Consider the following 17,113-nt stretch of genomic DNA (forward strand, 5'->3'; position numbering starts at 1 on the left):
AACTGAAAAGGGATGCCAAAATTTGACAGATGTTTATTTGTTAAGCATGACTCTCATTTCTGTGTTAGTGCATGCAAGAAATAAAATGCATTTTCAAACAAACAGGAAGGTTGCTGAGTATCTGGCTGAGCCAAGCCTGTGTGGGGCCCTTCAGAGGTGACCTAAGCAGTACCTCTCCCACCTCAGCGTGCAAGGAATGTGCTCCTGCTACACCTGTTGCAGGGGCTGGAGGGACTGAGAAGGGAAGAGGGCATGACCTGTCCCTGCCATCAAGAAGGTACACAGCCTCCTGCAGAGTATGAGTTTATGAAGAGTCAATCCGGTGCTGAGAAAAAGCACTTAGAGGAGGGGCTTCTGTCCCAGTCTGGAGGTGTTGTCCTTGCTGTTTGAGACTGGACAGCTCCCAAGCCCTTTCTGGGTCTCTCTCTCTCCATGTGTGATAATAGCAGCTTACTCTCACCAACAATGTAAAAGCGTTCCTATTTCTCCACATCAAAATGTGACACATATACACCATGGAATACTATGCAGCCATAAAAAGGAATGAGTTCATGTCCTTTGCAGGGTTATGGATGAAGCTGGAAACCATCATTCTCAGCAAACTGACACCTTTTTACGGCTGCATAGTATTCAGAGTGGGCCTGAATGTGACTGTGACAGCTGCACACTCTCTTCCCACTTGCAGCCCCTCTCAGTCCTCCGCACGCTCTCTGCACCTCTCCATTTGATGCCATTCGTGATGTACAGATTCAAATAGGTTGTTGACATTCCCCCAGGGCCTTCCAGGCAGGAATGTTTGCTTTGGAGGTATTGGATAGACGTGGTAAAATCAAGGGCTTTCCATCAGCTTCCTAGCTGTCTATCACCCAGTGCCACGTCTCCCCCAGCAATGGGATCACTTGCCATTTATAGAGTTTGCCCTTCTAAAGAGTCATCGGGAATGAACTGAGAGAGGCCAGAGTGTCTCGACAGCACACCAGAGAAATCCAGGTAAGCACAAGGCAATGACACCCTCCCTCCTGCCTTTTCATCAGATGCTGAACCAGACTAAAACTTTTGATACATGTTACCAGTTACAAATCGTGTTTGGTTCTAGCACAGAACATGAAAAATAGTGGCTTCAATCACGATGAGAAGCCCAGAGTTAGGCTGGTGGAGCCTGCCATCTCCTTCCCCAGCTACCCCTAGCTGTGGCTTTCATCTTCCTACTAGTAATGTAACTACTGGGCTCCAGTCATCATGTCTTCTATGTGATCAGGAAAAAGCAGGAGAGGAAAACAAGATCACGATCATGCACTTTGCAGCTGGGTCAGCCATGCTAGAGAACTTTTTAAGAAGCCCCGACCTACAATTTCCATTTATATCTTATTGACCATGCCTGGTTGCAAAGAAGTTTGGGAAAGAAAATTTCTTTGTTAAGCACATTTCCTCCCTCAAAAATAAAAGGATTCTGTAAATAAAGAGGGAAGAATGGGCATGTGCCCTCAGCTCTCCAAGCTTCCGTTTCCTGCTCTGTAAAGGAAGCATGTCAATATCTGTTTCATGGGATTGGGATGTTGTAAGGAATCGGGGCACTCCCCCAGCACCCAGCAGGAAAGATGCTCCCCGGTCACCCTCCCCTCCTTCAGACTGTCTGTTTGTGAGTCTTCCAAGGGTACTCACTCTCAGAACCAGGGAATGATAAAGAAACTTTAATTTGCAAATCCAAAATTAACTTTCATTTAGTGGCACCAAGCTAAACAATTTTCAGAATGCTTGCTGAATTCTCCTAGTAACGTTTTTGAGTGAGATGCAGAGTAAAGTGTATAAAACTAAAAGGTGGGAGAGCATGGTGCTAGTCACTAACTACAGCTGGCCTTAGGAAAACCTTAACCCTGATCCGAGACTCAGTGTCCCATCTGTAAAATGAGCGTTGGGCCAGGTGCGGTGCTTCACACCTGTAATCCCAGCACTTTGGGAGTCCGAGGTGGGTGGATCACAAGGTCAGGAGTTCGAGATCAGCCCGGCCAACATGGTGAAACCCCATCCCTACTAAAATACAGAAATTAGCTGGGCATGGTGTTGCACATTTGTAATTCCAGCTCCTTGGGAGGCTGAGGCAGGAGAATCACTTGAACCCAGGAGGCAGAGGTTGCAGTGAGCCAAGATCACGCCACTGACTCCAGCCTGGGCAACAGAAGGAGACTCTGTCTCACAAAAAAAAAATGGGTGTCAGGTGGGTAGGAATGAGTCCAAATGACTCCTTTGCTTCCCCTCCCCACAATCTCCCTTAGCTCCATAGAAACCCTCTCAGAGTGACCCTGAAGCTGACTCTACTTACCTGGTAGCCGAAGGGTACCGCCCGAAATGCTGAAGGTCTAGGCCTCCTCATCCTCTGTTGGCTTCTTGCCCTGTTGTCTACTCGGTATTTGGATATTTGACCTGCCTGTGTGTTTATTATATTGCATATTTTAATTTCTTGGCCTTTAGTCCCTTGGTCATTTTTTAAGCAGGAATCATAGGGTTTCAAATGTACCTGTTTAGTTGCACATGGATGTCCTTCTTTATTTTTATAGATTTCTATCTTTTATAGTTGACTTTAGTTGGGAGGGTTAGTCTGATGCAGGATGCTCCGTCGTGATCAAAACCAGAACTCTGCAGATGGAACTTGAGCTTAGATTTCACAAGGACTGTGCAACCACTCATCTGGGGTTCAGGGATAGGGTGAGAAGGATGAACACAGAGAATGCTTTCATACTTAAAAAACATCCCAGGCATGGTGGCTCACGCCCGTAATCCCAGTACTTTGGGAGGCTGAAGTGGATAGATTGCCTGAGCTCAGGAGTTCGCCACCAACCTAGGCAACACAGCAAAACCCCATCTCTCCTAAAATAAAAATTAAAAAAAAAAAAAATTAACTGAGTGTGGTGGTGGGTGCCTGTAATCCCAGCTAGTCGGGAGGCTGAGGCAGAATTGCTTGAACCGGGGAGGTGGAGGTTGTGGTGAGCCAAGATTGCACCATTGCACTTCACACTTCAGCCTGGATGACAGAGCACAACTCCACCTAAAAAAAAACAACAGACCTTCAGGACCGGTTATTACCAGAAAATGCTTCATGGGTCATAACGTGGCAGGTAAGTGCAGAAAAACACCTAAGGATATTCCTGCTGCCGGAATAAATGTCAGGTGAAAATCTTGATCATAATGATCATGATTCTCATGATCATAAAGATGCATCGACACAGTGGTGACCATTTGTGGAGCACTTACAATGTGCAAGGTGCTGTACTAAGTGCTTACCACAAAGGCAAGAGGAAGGTGTGAGTCTGTATCCTTTGCATTTTCCAGATGAGGAAAGCAAGGCGCCAGGAGTTTGGGTTGCCTAAGGTATCCAGCAAGTAGATGGCAGAGCTGAGATTCCATCCCAGGTCTGTCTGCTCTGAAGCCAGGACATATCACTACCACCATTTCTCTGTAAAATGAGGGTAGTGTATCCTGCATGACATTGTGTGGTGAAGCAACTTGCCCTAAATCCCAGAATCCCACAGCTGGCAGCAGGTGGGGGACTTCAGAGACCATCGTCATAACTCTAATGTTATGCAGCCTCATGCAGCAGCCGTGGGCAGCCCTTCTGGGGAAGGCCGTGTCCCTGCGAAAAAAACTGTGTCCAGCTTTTGGGCCTAAATACAGGTTGTGTTGCCTTGGGCAAGTGACTTCATCTTTTGGACCCTCCGTTTCTTGCTCTAAACTATAAGGAAAAGCATGTCCTTCTCTGAGCCTCAGTAGACCCATCTGTAAAATGGGCATAGGTGAATGGATCCACATGAGTTCTGTGGCTACCTCAGACATAAGCTCTGGGAAGACCCTCTCAGAAAGTGTCCTCACAACTGACCTCTTTGCCCTGATCCCCCACAGGGACCTGACCCAAGATGCTGAATATCTCCGGCCTCTTCATTCTCTGTGGGTTGCTTGCCTCATCCTCTGCCCAGGAGGTCCTGCCTGGAGTTTCTTCCCAGCTCCTTAATGGTGAGACTGTCCTACCTTGGGTCATGCAGTGCCCTGAGCCAATGCCAGCTAAGTTCTCATTAGCATCGTGCCTGGGACACAATTAATACCGTGAATTGTTAGCTGTCCTGACTGCAACATCATTTAATCCTCATTTCCTGAGAGCCCCCTCTCTCCCACCTCCTTGCTGTACTTTACCTATCAAGACCCACCATCAAAGCACCCAGCTCTGCAAGGACTGGTCCCTGTCCCAGACTTTGCACCTGCTGTTCCCTCTCCCTACCTGTCAACATGGCTGCCTCCCTTCCTTCAGATCTCTGCTCAAATGCCACCTTTACAGAAAGTCCTTCCTTGACCTCCCTGCATAAGTTAATCCCTCACCCTGCCTTTTATTTTATCCTCATAGGCTGAACTGATATTCAGTGGCATGAGTGGTTAAAACATTGAAATTTGGGGGTATACTATTTGGGAAATGTTTCCTGCTCAGAGAATCTCCAGGTGCCCCCCATTACCCCAAACCACCCCAGCTTCACCCCCAGAATTCTAACTTCCCCATGAACCAAACAACTACGGAGTTAACACCTGGCACAGCCCGGGGAGCCCAGGACTGGCTCCAGAGCTATGGCTGCTGTCCTTCCTGATTGACCAGTGCCCCTGCTGAGCTCGTTGCTAAATACTCTGAAACTTACCCCTTCACAGCACTTGTTTACACCTGAATTCTGCCTGTCCCTTTATTCTCCGCTTTTCCATCTGTCTCTCCTCAGCCCCATGAGAATGCCAGCTCCATCAGGGTGGTGCCCAGGGTGGTGAACAGACTGGGTGCATGGCCTGGGTGCATGGTAGGCCCCTGTGAATATTCGCTGGATGATTACGTCTGGAATGAACTTGGCCCAGAGCCCAGCAAGCCAGAAATAGCTGAACAGCAAGTCAGAGCCACATATAGGACATGCTTAGAGGTCAAGGTTGTGTCTGAGGATCTTTAGCATCTGAATATCTGTGTGGGTTTGGGGGTGGGGCATTCTTTACAGATTTAACTCAAGGACTCCTCAGGGCAGACTTTCTTCCCAGCCTGCAGACAATTGGCCTCCAGAAATCACTGAGTAGTGCCTTCGATGGCATATCAGGCCTCCTGGGCTTCTTGGGGACTCCAATCACCAATGAGATCGGCACTGTTAGGTGAGTGGCCTCTGATCACCAAACGCCCCTAGTCCAGGCTCTCCTGGTTTGTTGGATTGTTAGAGCTCTCCCCACATTTCCTGACCTCGCAGAGGCCCTTCCCATGCAAAGAGCCCTTCCAGCTCTGATGGTCTGAGATCCCCTGGTTGAGAGAAACTCCCACTGAGCGGGGAGGCAGGAGGCTTAGGCAGGGAACAAAGACACAAGGGTTCAGTACCCTTGTCTGGGAAGAGGATGGCTGCTCACCATCTGTAAGCATCTCCAATCTCCCCCTTTCTCTGAGCCTTAATATCTGCCATGTTCAATGGGGAATAATTGCATCTATCCTCATGGGGCTGTTGTGAGCATTAAATGAAATAATAAGTGTAAAATGTTTGCACAGCTCCCTGTCCTCAGTAACCGTCCAATCACAGGTAACAAACAACAACAAGAATATGGTCATCATAATACTAGATGATGCTGGTTTTAGGGTTAGACTGGCCACCGCAGTGTAGAAGACCTGGATCCTTTGTCTCACAAGCATCTTAAACTCAACAAGTCCAAAAACTCATCTGATGACTCCCACCCTCATCCCCTGCCCCAACCTGTGCCTCCCTGCCCAGCCCATCTCACCTAATGATGACTCCAACCATCCAGTTGCTCTGGCTAAAAATTGTGATGTCCTCCCTGGCTCCTCTGTCTCCCTTGTACCTGCTTCCAGCCTGTCGTCAAACCATCCTGCCTTCAAATCATACCCAGGTAGCATCTCACTTCTTATTTATTTTTATTTTATTCTTTTTTTTGAGACAGAGTCTTGCTCTGTCACCAGGCTGGAGTGCAATGGCATGATCTCGGCTCACTGCAACCTCCGCCTCCTGGGTTCGAGTGATTCCCCTGCCTCAGCCTGTACTCCCTCCCTTAGCTGGGACTACAGGCATGCACCACCACGCCCAGCTAATTTTTTGTATTTTAGTAGAGACAGGGTTTCAGCATGTTGACCAGGATGGTCGCGATCTCCTGACCTCGTGATCCACCTGCCTCGGCCTCCCAAAGTGCTAGGATTACAGGCATGAGCCACCGCTCCAGGCCCTCACCACTTTTTTCCACCTCCAGCTATCTGAGCCATCATCTCCTCCCTTGACTTATAGCCCCAGTTTCCCGCATTTCCACCCACCAGCCCTCATCTCCTCCATTCTGTTCTGCCAGTATCCAGAAAAATCTTTCTAAGAAGTGGAGCCGACCCTGTAACTCCCTTGTCCAAACCCTCCAGTGTCTTCTCTTAGCCCTCAGAACCAAACCCAAAGTTCTTACCACTGGCCCTCACGGCTCCATGCAATCTGGCCCTGACTACCTCTCCCACCTCTTTTGCTGTTCTCACCTCACTCACTGCCTGCCTGCCAGCCACTCGCAGCCTGTTGCTGTTCCTCAAACACACCAGCCACATTTCAGCCTCAGGGCCTTTGCACTTGCTCTGTCTTCTTTATTACTTTTAATATTGTTATTAGTTTGAAATAGGGTCTCAATCTGTCTCCCAGGCTGGAGTTCAGTGAGTGGTGAGACCACAGCTCACTGCAGCCTCAACCTCCTGGGCTCAAGCCATCCTCCTACCTCAGCCTCCTGAGTAGCTGGGACCACAGACACGTGCCACCATGCCCAGCTAATTTTTTGTTTGGTTGGTTGATTTTTTGTTTTGCTTTGTTCTGTTTTTGAGACAGGGTCTTGCTCTGTCACCCAGGCTGGAGTGCAGTGGCACAATCATGGCTCACTGCAGCCTTGACTTCTCAGGCTCTATTGATCCTCCTGCCTTGGCCTCCCAAAGTGCTGTGATTACAAGCGTGAGCCACAGCACCCAGTCTTGCTCTGTTTTAAGCCTGTCCCTTTCTTCTCCTATCTGCATAACTCATTCTCACTTCATTCATGACTCTGTCCAAACATCACCTCCTATGATAAAACTTCCCTAACTACCCTGTCTAAAATTCCACTCTTCCCAATATTACCTTCCAACTTTCTGATCCTGTAGGGCCTTCTATTCACTGTGCCTATCACTTTCTGTATGTATTCATTTACTGGATTTATGCTCTTACACATACATACCTTCCCCAAGCATCTGCTATATATGGCTTTCAGTCTTACTGATTCCAGCCTGCTTGGTGCTGGCCAAAGTGCTGAATGTGATTATTCTGAGATACATTAAGGTAAGAGCTTCTTTTTGCTCAGGGATGTATTCCCAGTGCTTGTAATACATAGTGGCTGTGCAATAAACTACCTGGTTGATGAATGAGTAGCCATCTTTGCATGTATTCAGCTTCTTCTCTGCAAGGGACCTGCCACTGCACAAAGTGAGGTCCACCTGCAGCAGAAGCCACAGCCTCCCTGTGTTGTGCTGTTTCTTCACCCAGGATACAGGTGAAAAATCCTCAACTCCTCCAAGTCTCCATCGAGAGCACCCCTCAAAGAAATGAGGTCACTGTACGAATACCATTCACATCTGAATTGATTGTGCAGTAAGTCACATCTCTGAGTCTTGTAGGCCCCATTGGCTTTTGCACAGGAATGGGGAGATGTGGGAAGGAGCCCTAAGCAAAAGTCTCAGCAACAGACTCACTGTGTGGTTAGAGCGAAATATCCACCCTCTCTGCGCCTGAGTCACCTCATGTGTAGAATGAGAAGCCTGTAGAATACTTGAGTGCTCCCAGCTTGGGGCCCCTCTGGGGAAAGCAGGAGTGTTGAGCTGATTTCCTCTCCCTACCTCATCCAGACAGCCCCCACCTTCATATATTTGGACTTCATGAGTCCACTTAGTTCTGATTTAATGTAACTGAAGACACGAACACAGAATCACCTCTGGACCCCAATTCCTTGGCACCATTGCCTAGAGATCACCCCAGGGGCTGCGTCTGGCCCACTGATATATTTTGTCTGGTTTGCATGGTGCATCCACAGAGGCCAGGCATTCTCCAGTTCACCACAGCCTTTGCCACTCCCTGTGAAACTAACTGCCCGTCTACTTCATTCATTTCCATTTCAAGCCTGGCCATCAAGGCAATGGAGTCTGAGACCTCTAGAAGAGGACTTTCTGAGGTCAGGTGCAGTTTGTCAGTTTTGATAAGATGCCAAACTTAGAATCAACATTTTCCTTCCTAACTGTCCCCAGAGCCAGAGATAGCAGGTATTAGTTAGACTCCTGGAGTGCAGAACCCTCTGACTTAGCCACTGGCTGGATGCATGATTTGAAGAAAGCCATTCTCATTCTCCAGCGCTGAATGGCCTCTTTTGAAAAATGAGAAAATGACCTCAACAGGCTGGTTTTGAAGATTCTGTGGAACATGGGGAACCCTAGTTCTAGAAGCAGAGGATGTAGTAAGCTCTGAGCTTCTCTCCCACCCGCCTTCCCTCTTCCCTCCCACAGGCTCCTGACCATGAAGCCCTTCACGGCTAATATGCAGTCAGATATAAAAGTCCAGATTCGTCTGGAGAAGAATTTAGGTGGCAGATACGAACTCGCCTTTGGGAACTGCAGGCTCTTACCTGAGGCTATGTGGGTCCAAACCGGAGTCCCGTGAGTTCTCGATCTCTTTTCCTCTGTGTCCAGCTGGTTATGATGATGCCTCTGGTGAGGTTTCACTTGAAAGATGTCACCAGAAAAACAATACCCTACAAAATTAGGCTTTGGTGTGCATGGGGATGTGTGTATAATAAATAGCACTTTATGTGCCTTTAAAATTTTGTTTTTTACAAAAGTAATAATTCTATCGACATGAAAAAGAGACTTACCACATAGTACTGAGGAAAAAAAAAAAGGATTTCTTGGCCATTTGTTGATAGTTAGGTTATTTCTAAACTTTTTGGGCCTAGCAAGATGGCTCATGCCTGTAATCTCAGCACTTTAGGAGGCTGAGGCAGGTGGATCGCTTGAGCCCAGGAGTTCATGACCAGCCTGGGCAACATGACAAAACCCTGTCTATACAAAAATTAGCCAGGTGTGATGGTGGGTGCCTGTAGTCCCAGCTACTAGGGAGGCTGAGGTGGGAGGATCACTGGAGTCCAGGAGGTTGAGGCTGCAGTGAGCCATAAGCATGCCACTGCACTCTAGCCAGGGCAACAATCAAGACCCTGTCTCAAAAAAATTAAATTAATTTAAAAAATAATCATTTTGGGCCAGGTGCAGTGGCTCATGCCTATAATGCCAGCACTTTCGGAGGCTGAGGCGGGTGGATCATGAGGTCAGGAGTTCGAGACTAGCCTGGCCAATATGGTGAAACACCATCTCTACTAAAACTACAAAAATTACTGGGTGTGGTGGCATGCACCTGTAGTGCCAGCTGCTCAGATGACTGAGGTAGGAGAATTACTTGAACCAGGAGGCAGAGGTTGCAGTGAGCCGAGATCGTGCCACTGCACTCCAGCCCGGGTGACAGAGCAAGACTCCATCTCAAAAACAAACAAACAAACATTTTGCTATCATAAATAACCCTGAACATTTTGATACAGGAAACTTTTCCAAAAACAGAATTATTTTCTTATTGTAGATTTTTAAGATTATTCCAAAAGTATACACATTTCTACAAGTTTTATGGCACTGCCAAACTGCTCACCAAATACCTTACCAATGGAACTGAACCAGGTGGCATGTCTCTAGCTGACATTGCTCAGTTTTGTCCTGTACACAATCAATCCCAATTATTCTCTTTTTCACAACATTCTTTTATACAAATATACCTTCCCCATGCATCTGCTATAGATGGCTTTCAATCTTATCCACTCATTTATTTCAGCCTGCTTCGTGCTGGGAAAAGTGCTGAATATGATTATTCTGAGGCACATTAGGACAAGATCTTCTTTCCTCTTAGAGGAAAACCTCTTGGAGGAAAAATGCTATTATTTTCATTACCTTGACTGCCAGTAGGAAAGCATTTCACCATTTCTTAGTCTCTGACATTTCCTCTTCAGAGAAACTATCTTCAGAGGTTTTGCCCTTTTATTCACTAGAGTTAAGTGTTTACTTCTAAAGTTATAATCCCTTTTTAAAATACTTCTTTTTAAGTTTTTTTTTTTTTGAAATGCAGTCTCACTCAGTTGCCCAGGCTGAAGTGCAGTGGTGGTGCAAACTCAGCTCACCGCAAGCCATCCTCCCATCTAGGCCTCCTGAGTAGCTGAGACTACAGGTGAAGGCCATCATCCCCAGCTACTTTTTGTGTTTTTTGTGGAAATAGAGTTTCACTATGTCTCCCAGGCTGGTCTCAAACTCCTGGACCAAAGGGATCCACCTGCCTCAGCCTCTCAGAGTGCTGGGATTACGGGCATGAGCCACCACACACAGCCCTTTTTAAATATATATTTTTTAATTAAGGCGCTGATATCCACATTTAGCTGAATCCAGTGGTCATCACCAGTCCATTTTCTATCCTGTCTTCTTCTTTCGTGAATTCTCTATTTTGATTCGTCTCCATTGCTCACTGTTTCAGAAAACATCTGGGTGTGGAATGCTTTCTGCACCCTTGCACACCTGGTCCTGTCCCCGTGACATGCTCAGACATAAGCGAGAGCCAGGCCAGATTCACAGCCCATCTCCCCTTCTGAAACCTCTGCAAATGCCTCTCTCTTTCGTGATGTACTAAAGAAAACAAGTCCCTCCTTTGTGGGGAATCTGAGACCTCAGGCTGGAAGCAGTAGATCATAGCTGATTCCTATGCAAACTCTTCAAGAAATAAAGACATAAACTCTTTGCCTGAGAATAAGACAGATTTACCCTCACATGTTAAGGAATAGGGACTGAGTCAGGAAAACAGAATACAAGGATGCTTTTATGCTATTTCCGGCTTCTTTCTCCTTTCTAAAGAACGATATTATACTGTTCCTTCCATGAAGGCATTGGCCCTCTGGCAGAGGAGATAAGTCCTACTGTAGCATCAGATAAGCAGAGAAGTGGGAAAGTGAGCAAGAAGGAGAGAACTCAGAATTGGCCAGGATGGTCAGGAAGAGCTTTCTGGAGGAAACCAGTTGGCTGGGCCTACAAGGGGCTAGAATTTGAAGAAGGCATTTCCAGAGAGAGACGCAAAATAGTCACAGAGAAGATAATGGTGGGTAACAATGATAAGGGCAAGGTGACTTAAATTGGAAGATTAATTTTAAGGAGCCCTGGAGTGTGGATTGGAGCAGTAGGACCCAGCTGGGTGATGGAATGTCATGGAAACAAGGAGCAGGCTTGAAGAAGTTCACTGTCATTGAACAAAGAAGTGATGTGGAGAAAGGAGGGTCTGAGGGAAGTTAATCTGTTGGCATATTTTCTAATTCTTCATTTAGACTCGCCCCAGCAGCAAAACTTGTTGTGGAAAACATAGAGAGAAACCTGAAAAACATAGTAGCCCATGATCTGGGACGAAAAGTAAGTATGCAAACCCAGATTACTTCAGTATTTGAGACTCAGAGCACGAGGGGTTGGAGCTTCTCAATGAAGGGAGAGGAAATCTTTCAGGAAGGAGAGTTAGGGAGAGATGGAGTGGCATCTGTTAAGCTCCCATTCTGCAGTTGGGCACTGGTGAAGTGTTTTACAGACATTGTTCAATTCTTCAGATCGAAACCAGCACCGGTGTGACCAGAGGTGAGTTGATAAATCTCTCCAAAACTCAATTCCCTTATCTATAAAACAAGGATAAGTCATCACAAAATTAACATTCACGAAGCACGCAAACACTGTGCTGAGTATCTGAAATGAATTTTCTTATCTCATCCTCCGAATAATCTCATGCTCCAGGTAACAATATCATCTTCATTTTTCAGATTTAAGAAAAAGTTCCAGAGATGGCCAATGACTTACTCAAGTCATACCGCTGCCAAGTGGCTGAGCTGACTTGTGACCCTAGGGCAGTCTGTCCCCAAACCCATCCACCTGGTTGTCCCCAGAACAGGTTGACTGAGGAGAACTTGGCTTGGTCACTCCCATTGAGGCTTCCTTGGTGGAGCCCTCCTCCTGACTCTTGCCTGTTTCCTTGTCTTTCAGGTGTGTCCTGTGATTAACAAATGGCTCTACAACATGGATCAGCATGTGGTTAAGGAGCTGATTAGTAAGTGCTGGAGGTGGGAAGGGACAGGAACATTCCAGAAGAAAGCTCAGACCCCTCCCTCACCCTTTGTATCTCATTTCCCCTTACCTCACCCTGGCACTTCTCCTAGACCAAAAATCTCTTTCCTGCTGAGGTATAATGGTCCCTAATAATAACAACCTCGATAAACTCAGCTGACATTTACTGAGGGAGCCCAGTGTGCCAAGGCCAACATGAAGCACTGTGCCTGCAATAGTGATTGAATGCTCACCTTTAGCTAAGGACATCCTGATTTTAATTCTATTCTTCTCCCCAAAGCCTAGAGCAGCTAAGATATGAATGGAAGCCCTTTATCCTCCTCTAAAATTGTATGATGTTGAATGATGGGCAGAAAATTGATCTGGTTTCAGCCCAGACAAAGACTGCTTCCTTTCAGCAGTCTCTACCTCAGGCATCCAAAGTTTTCATATCTGCCAGAACTCAAAGCAAAAAATGCAAGATTGAATCTCAGCAGCTCAGGCCCCCAGAAGGACTCCAAACCACCCCCACCAAAAACAAAAACCTGCAGAATTGAAAGGTATACGCCTTCATTCACTAAATATTCACTAGTCCTGCCAAGTGCTAGATGCTGGAGTTTCTAAAGTTCCCTCGAGTGGCTCTTCTGACCTCAGCTTATAAATCTCCATTGACTGGGAACTCACTACTTTTTTTTTTTTTTTTCGAGATGGAGTGTTGCTCTGTCACCCAGGCTGGAGTGCAGTGGTGCGATCTTGGCTTACTGCAACCTCTGCCGCCAGACTTCAAGCAATTCTTCTACCTCAGCCTCCCAAGTAGCTAGGATTACAAGCATGCATCACTGCACCCAGCTAATTTTGTATTTTTAGTAGAGACGGGATTTCACTGTGTTGGCCAGGCTGGTCTTGCACTCCTGACCTCAAGTGATCTGCCCACCTCAGCCTCCCAAAGGGCTGGGATTACAGGCATGAGCCACCCACGGCACCCCACCAGAACCTACTACCTATGAAGTAGAAAGCTTGAGGCAACTAATCTGGATGAGCCTAAAAGCTCCCAAAGCTTGTGTTCCCAGGTCCACTCAAATGAATGGGACAGCTTAGCCAACACCTTCACTCTGCTATTGGGCCATCACTTCAGAGAGATGGGCAGGTGAATGGAGACCCCTGCTGCAATGATGGCAGCTTCCTCCACTGTCTCATTCCAATGTAGGAGCTCTTGAGTGATTAACTTAGGAGGAAGTGGTTTTTCCTAATCTATAGATAAGGAAACCAAGATCCAAGAACTTTAAGCAATTTATCCAAAAATACTTGGTAAAAAAATAATAATAACAATAAAAGCTAAGTGTATATTAAGTGCTTTACTATGTGCCAGGCTCTTTGTGGACTTTACATATAACTTGATCAGTCCACACAACTCTATGAGCTAGGTATTATCACTATCTACATTTTAAAGATGAGGAAACAGAAACAAAGGAAGATAAAAATGTTTGCCCATATTTCCATGGAAGAAAGTGTCGGAACCAGAGTGAACCCACATTCTGCAGCTACAGAGTCCACAGTGGTAGTCACTGTACTGCATGGATAAGAACTGTCAGTGAAATCATCCAAGACAGCCAGTGGCAAATCAGAGCTTCCAGCCTCAGCCTCTGTCTCCATTCCTTGAGCTCACTCCCCATCCCCATTCTGCTCCCAGTGCTGCTCCAAGGGGGAAACCTCCTTGGCCTTTCTGATCCTCCTCCACCCTCACTGTCTGAGGTATCTGTTTTACATTCTAGATCTGGTCCTGCTGCAGGAAAAGTACCAAGTCACCATCTAAATGTCCCCAAAGTGAAGGAGCTATGTGTGTACCAATCCGGTGAGCAACCATTCCTTAGCGATGACCTTTGGGCTTTAGGATCATTATAAGTGTGTTATTCATTTGTTAAATTTCAGTTAAGCCTCTACTATATGCTAGACTCCATTCTACACGTTAGGAATACAGCAGTGGATTAGATGGACAAGGAATCTGATTTCCTGGAGCTTGCATTCTAGTTGGCAATACTAACAGTGAACAACGACATAAACATATAATCAACTAAATTCCAGAGGATGATGGGTATTCAGAAGAAAACAAAGTAAGAGGGTATGGGCAAATGTAACTGGGGTGGGGACAGAGAGAGAGGCATCAAATTAATATAGTCAGATTCTAGTATAGAGACCCTTTAGGAAACAGGCATTTTGGCTGAGCCCTGAATGATAAGGCAGAAGGAGCTGTGCCATGACCCAAGAGAAAGTATCACAAGCAAGAGGATGAACCTGTGCAAAGTCCCTGAGGCAGGAATGAATGAACTTACCTTTTCAAAGTAAAGAAAGGAGGCCAATATGGGCTGGAGTGTGTAGGGAGCTCAGTTTTAGGAGACATCTTTACAAGAGTGATATTTGGCAGAGAAAAGGAAGGGAGTTTCTATAAAAGGAGATGTCATTATTCATTCATTTATCATGTATGTATTTGCAGCTCTTCTGTGCTGAACACACTCTGCTCAGGTGCCACCATCTCAAGTCTCTCAAAAATGGCACATCCACCACTCTCTTTCCTGTTTTATTTTCCTTCATAATGCTAATTATTATCTAACTTCCTACTATATTATCTGTATCTTTTCTCTCCCTCTCCAAAAGAATGTAGATCTCATGAAGTCAGGGACTTCATCTTATTCCCTGTTTTATTCCAAGTTCCAGGATTACAAAAATGAATCACACATGGCCCCTGACCTCAAAAGCCCCAGACTAGCAAGAGATAAAACAAATAATTAGGCAATTTCATGTGGGTTGAGGTGCTTAGCTGAGGTTCTATGGAAGTAGAAAGGCAAGACCCAGTAGCCTTGCCAGGGGACTTCCAGGAGTCTTTGCAGAAGAGGCAAGATTGAAACTGGACATTGAAAAATGATAGACTCTTTTTGTGGGAAAAGACACTATGAGCAGAGGATACAGCATGTGCAAGTACACAGAAGTAAGAAAGGGTCTGATGCTCTGGGCAATGGGGGGAAGGAAAGGGTCTGATGCTCTGGGCAATGGGGGGAAGCTCTGGGTGGCTACTCATAGGAGTCATGGGGGATAGAGGTATCCTCCTCTGAGGAGTAAGGAAAAGCTTGTAATAAGCTGTGTGGTACACGTGCTTTGTGAGAACAAGGTAACGTGATGAATTGAGCTGTAAGAAAGTGTAGTCCATGACAGGGGGCATAAAAAATTAAGTGGCCAATACTATAATGTAATCTACATCCTTGTGTTGATTAGCTTAGTTATGTAATACTCTAAACCAATGCTGTCCAGTAGAAATATAACAGGAGACACACATGTAAGTTTGAATTTTCTAGCAAAGCCATCTTTAAAGGGAAAAAGAAATTGGTGTTATTCACCTTACTAGTTTTTTATTTGCCCACCGTCCAAATATTATTATTTTAACATGGAATCATTGTAAAAATAATAAAATATTTTACATTCAATGTTTGCACTAAGTCTTTGGTCTGATGTGTATTTTATACTTACAGCACATTTCAGTGTGGACTAACTGCACTTCAAATGCTGATACCCATGCATGACTAGCAGCTACCATATTGGACAGTGCAGCTCTCTCTAAGCTAATTAGCTGGCAGTTGCAAAACGTTGAAAGGTCTAGGGCATCTCATGTATTCCTGCCAATATATCTAGGCTGCCACTTAGCACAGAAGTCCCAAATCTGTGACCCCCCATATTATATTCAGCTCACAGACATATTTGGTTTTGCCTATAAAGTATTTTATAAATGTGACTGAGTTGCCAATATTAAAAGTAATAAATATGTCTTTTTATTAACTAGGGCACCTGGTGATATTTTGCGTTATTGTTCTGTAAAGTAGGCCCAGGCGATGAGGCAGAGTCACCTTTATTGATGAGAGGAAGTCCAGGGAAACAATGAGAAAACGTTATCCAGATAGAGGCAGTGGTTAGGTGTCCCCACAGGAATAGACTTCAGCACCGTGGACAGCAGTCACACCTGCGCGGAGGGAGAGTGCAGGAGTGGGAAAGGCTGTCAGTTCTGACCCACAGAAAGGGTGTGAAATTTACTAATACCTGGATTATCTCACACAGAATCAGCTCCTGCATCCTAGTCTCCTCCATGGAATGTCCTCCACACTCCAGGCCCCCACCTGCGTAGATCGTGTTGATTATTCAGCTGATGCCTGGAATTGCATGACCCTCCCTGGACCCAAAGATCCCCTACTTCTCCTGGCATGGAGGTTATTTCCCTGTACATCCTCACCTGAACCCATGTGCTGATTTCCTGTGATCTTCCCACAATAAATTTTAGCAGCTCTAATCTGCAAACTGTCCAGCTTCCACAGGGTCATGTGGATGGGGGCAACAGTAGCCAGAGGTGGTGGCGGGTCTGGTCATGATGACAAAAGTCTGGAAAGCAGGGGAGGATACTTGGGTTAATTTATTCATTATCTCATGAACTTATGAACACTCTGGAATGATTTTTCCCAAAGTAAAGCTAATTAAAATTTTTAAAAGGCTTCCCATCTTGTCCGGGATGTTTTCTGAACTGATTTTGTAACCTTAGGTGGCTCCATCCTTGGCCACAGTCTCCTCACTGTGCAGTGAGAATTTTGGTCTCATCTTACTAATCCCCTCAGGCAAGAACAGCCTACAAAGTTGTGGTTCATGAAAGAAATCTTATCCTGGCCCTGGTAACCCCAGTTTTCTTCACTGTATCACCAAAATTCTCAAAAGATACGCTGCTATTCACTGCCTCTCCTTCCTCATCTTCATCCACTGCTCACTTTTTTTTAAGATGGAGTTTTGCTCTGTCACCCAGGCTGTAGTGCAGTAGTGTGATCTCAGTTCACTGCAACCTCTGCCTCCTGGGTTCAAGAGATTCTCCTGCCTCAGCCTCCCGAG

At 45.9% G+C, this 17,113-nt stretch overlaps 1 protein-coding gene across 1 annotated transcript; it reads left to right on the plus strand.

Moving 5' to 3' along the window:
* The first annotated feature begins 953 nt into the window (after window positions 1-953).
* Window positions 954-16,727, plus strand: LOC105719096 (putative BPIFA4P protein). Its single transcript, XM_012454977.3, has 9 exons — window positions 954-990; window positions 3,895-4,005; window positions 5,013-5,160; window positions 7,539-7,643; window positions 8,549-8,698; window positions 11,443-11,524; window positions 12,140-12,203; window positions 13,972-14,051; window positions 16,301-16,727. The coding sequence occupies exons 2-8, from the start codon at window positions 3,909-3,911 to the stop codon at window positions 14,010-14,012; spliced, it is 687 nt and encodes a 228-aa protein (XP_012310400.2). The 5' UTR covers window positions 954-990; window positions 3,895-3,908; the 3' UTR covers window positions 14,013-14,051; window positions 16,301-16,727.
* Window positions 16,728-17,113: the final 386 nt, after the last annotated feature.

This window comes from Aotus nancymaae, unplaced genomic scaffold (genome assembly GCF_030222135.1).
Source record: "Aotus nancymaae isolate 86718 unplaced genomic scaffold, 86718_ANA_hifiasm-v0.15.2.pri h1tg000029l, whole genome shotgun sequence".
In the NCBI taxonomy this organism is placed as follows: Eukaryota; Metazoa; Chordata; class Mammalia; order Primates; family Aotidae; genus Aotus; species Aotus nancymaae.

Bases quoted from the DNA above. Each gene is read 5' to 3' on its own strand.
- LOC105719096 (XM_012454977.3), top strand. From the start codon at position 3,909: ATGCTGAATATCTCCGGCCTCTTCATTCTCTGTGGGTTGCTTGCCTCA. The intron at 7,644-8,548 runs GTAAGTCACATC...TCCCTCCCACAG, and splicing joins ACATCTGAATTGATTGTGCA to GCTCCTGACCATGAAGCCCT. The intron at 11,525-12,139 runs GTAAGTATGCAA...CTTGTCTTTCAG, and splicing joins CCCATGATCTGGGACGAAAA to GTGTGTCCTGTGATTAACAA.